The sequence below is a fragment of the Sinocyclocheilus grahami genome, unplaced genomic scaffold (genome assembly GCF_001515645.1).
Source record: "Sinocyclocheilus grahami isolate Dianchi unplaced genomic scaffold, SAMN03320097.WGS_v1.1 scaffold2630.1, whole genome shotgun sequence".
NCBI classification, from domain to species: Eukaryota; Metazoa; Chordata; class Actinopteri; order Cypriniformes; family Cyprinidae; genus Sinocyclocheilus; species Sinocyclocheilus grahami.
The window spans coordinates 11,066-12,203 of NW_015507809.1; the positions used below are offsets into that span (position 1 = coordinate 11,066).

General features: G+C 44.3%; 1 protein-coding gene across 1 annotated transcript in view; it reads left to right on the forward strand.

Moving 5' to 3' along the window:
- Positions 1-257: 257 nt before the first annotated feature.
- Positions 258-1,138, forward strand: part of LOC107575423 (apolipoprotein A-I-1-like) — a gene marked incomplete at its 5' end in the record, with an annotated part of 1,989 nt that continues 1,108 nt past the window's right edge. The window contains 2 exons of the mRNA XM_016261800.1: positions 258-541; positions 778-1,135. Coding sequence (XP_016117286.1) covers positions 258-541; positions 778-1,135 — 642 coding nt within the window. The remainder of the gene's footprint in view (positions 542-777; positions 1,136-1,138) is intronic.

Consider the following 1,138-nt stretch of genomic DNA (forward strand, 5'->3'; position numbering starts at 1 on the left):
AAAATGTAAACCCAGATACATTTTGTTAAGATACTAAGTCTTGTTTTCAAAGAATACATGTAGATATCTTGTTTCTAAACCTTCTAGTATTTATTCTGGTTTTAAGAGGTTCTTGCTAGTTTATGCCAGGGGGGTAAGAAATAAACTTAAAAAAATATTTTCTAATATCTCACAATTTAGCTTTTAATTTAAAATGATCAAAAGATGTTTAGATATTTTTACTGAGAAACGAGAGTAAAATAGTGATTAAGAAATGAAAATTATTATTATTTTTTTGCTACTGTATTCAGTTAGCTGTATTCAGATTAAACTGTAACTCTATAACTCTAACTGAACACATCAAGCTCGGCCCTTGCTCCAGACTCAAGCGTCTGAATCTGCGTGTGCTTTGCTCAGGCTGCCAGGCCCGATTCCAGCAGGACGAGCCGCCGTCGCAGCTGGAGCATGTGAAGTCTGCGTTCCAGGTTTACGCTGATCAGCTGAAGCAGTCGGCACACAAGGCCCTCACTCACCTCGACGACACCGAGTTCAAAGACTACAAGTAAGAAAGCGCAAAGACAGCACATACAGGTCTGGATAGAGTGGCTGTATCAGGGATCAGCAGGGGCCGCTCAAAAGCAGTTTTAGTTATGTTATCGGAGTAGAAATGGCTTTACTTTAAAGAGTCGATTTTGATTTCATGCTTTGAGTAAGTTTAAGTAACTCTCCACATTACATCTTAAGAAGGTGCACAATGTCAACTATTCCAGTGACAGCTAACCTAAATCCTCTGTTTAGGGAATTCCTGGGCCAGTCTGTGGACAACCTCCACGGCTACTTTCAGGACGGCTTCCAAACCATCAGCCCATTCAGCACCCAGATGCTGGACGCCACTAAAGACAGGCGTGAGAAGCTGATCAAAGACGTGGAGGAGCTCCGCAAGAAGATCGAGCCCATGCGCAAGGAGCTGAGGCAGGTGCTGGAGAAGCACTTCCAGGAGTACAGTGACGAGCTGAAGCCTTTCTTCGAGGAGTACTCGGCCAAGCAGCGCCAGCACATGGAGGAGATGAAGACCAAGCTGGAGCCTGTGGTCAAGAGCTTAAAGGAGAAGATCGGAACCAACTGGGAGGAGACCAAATCCAAGCTGGTGCCCATCGTG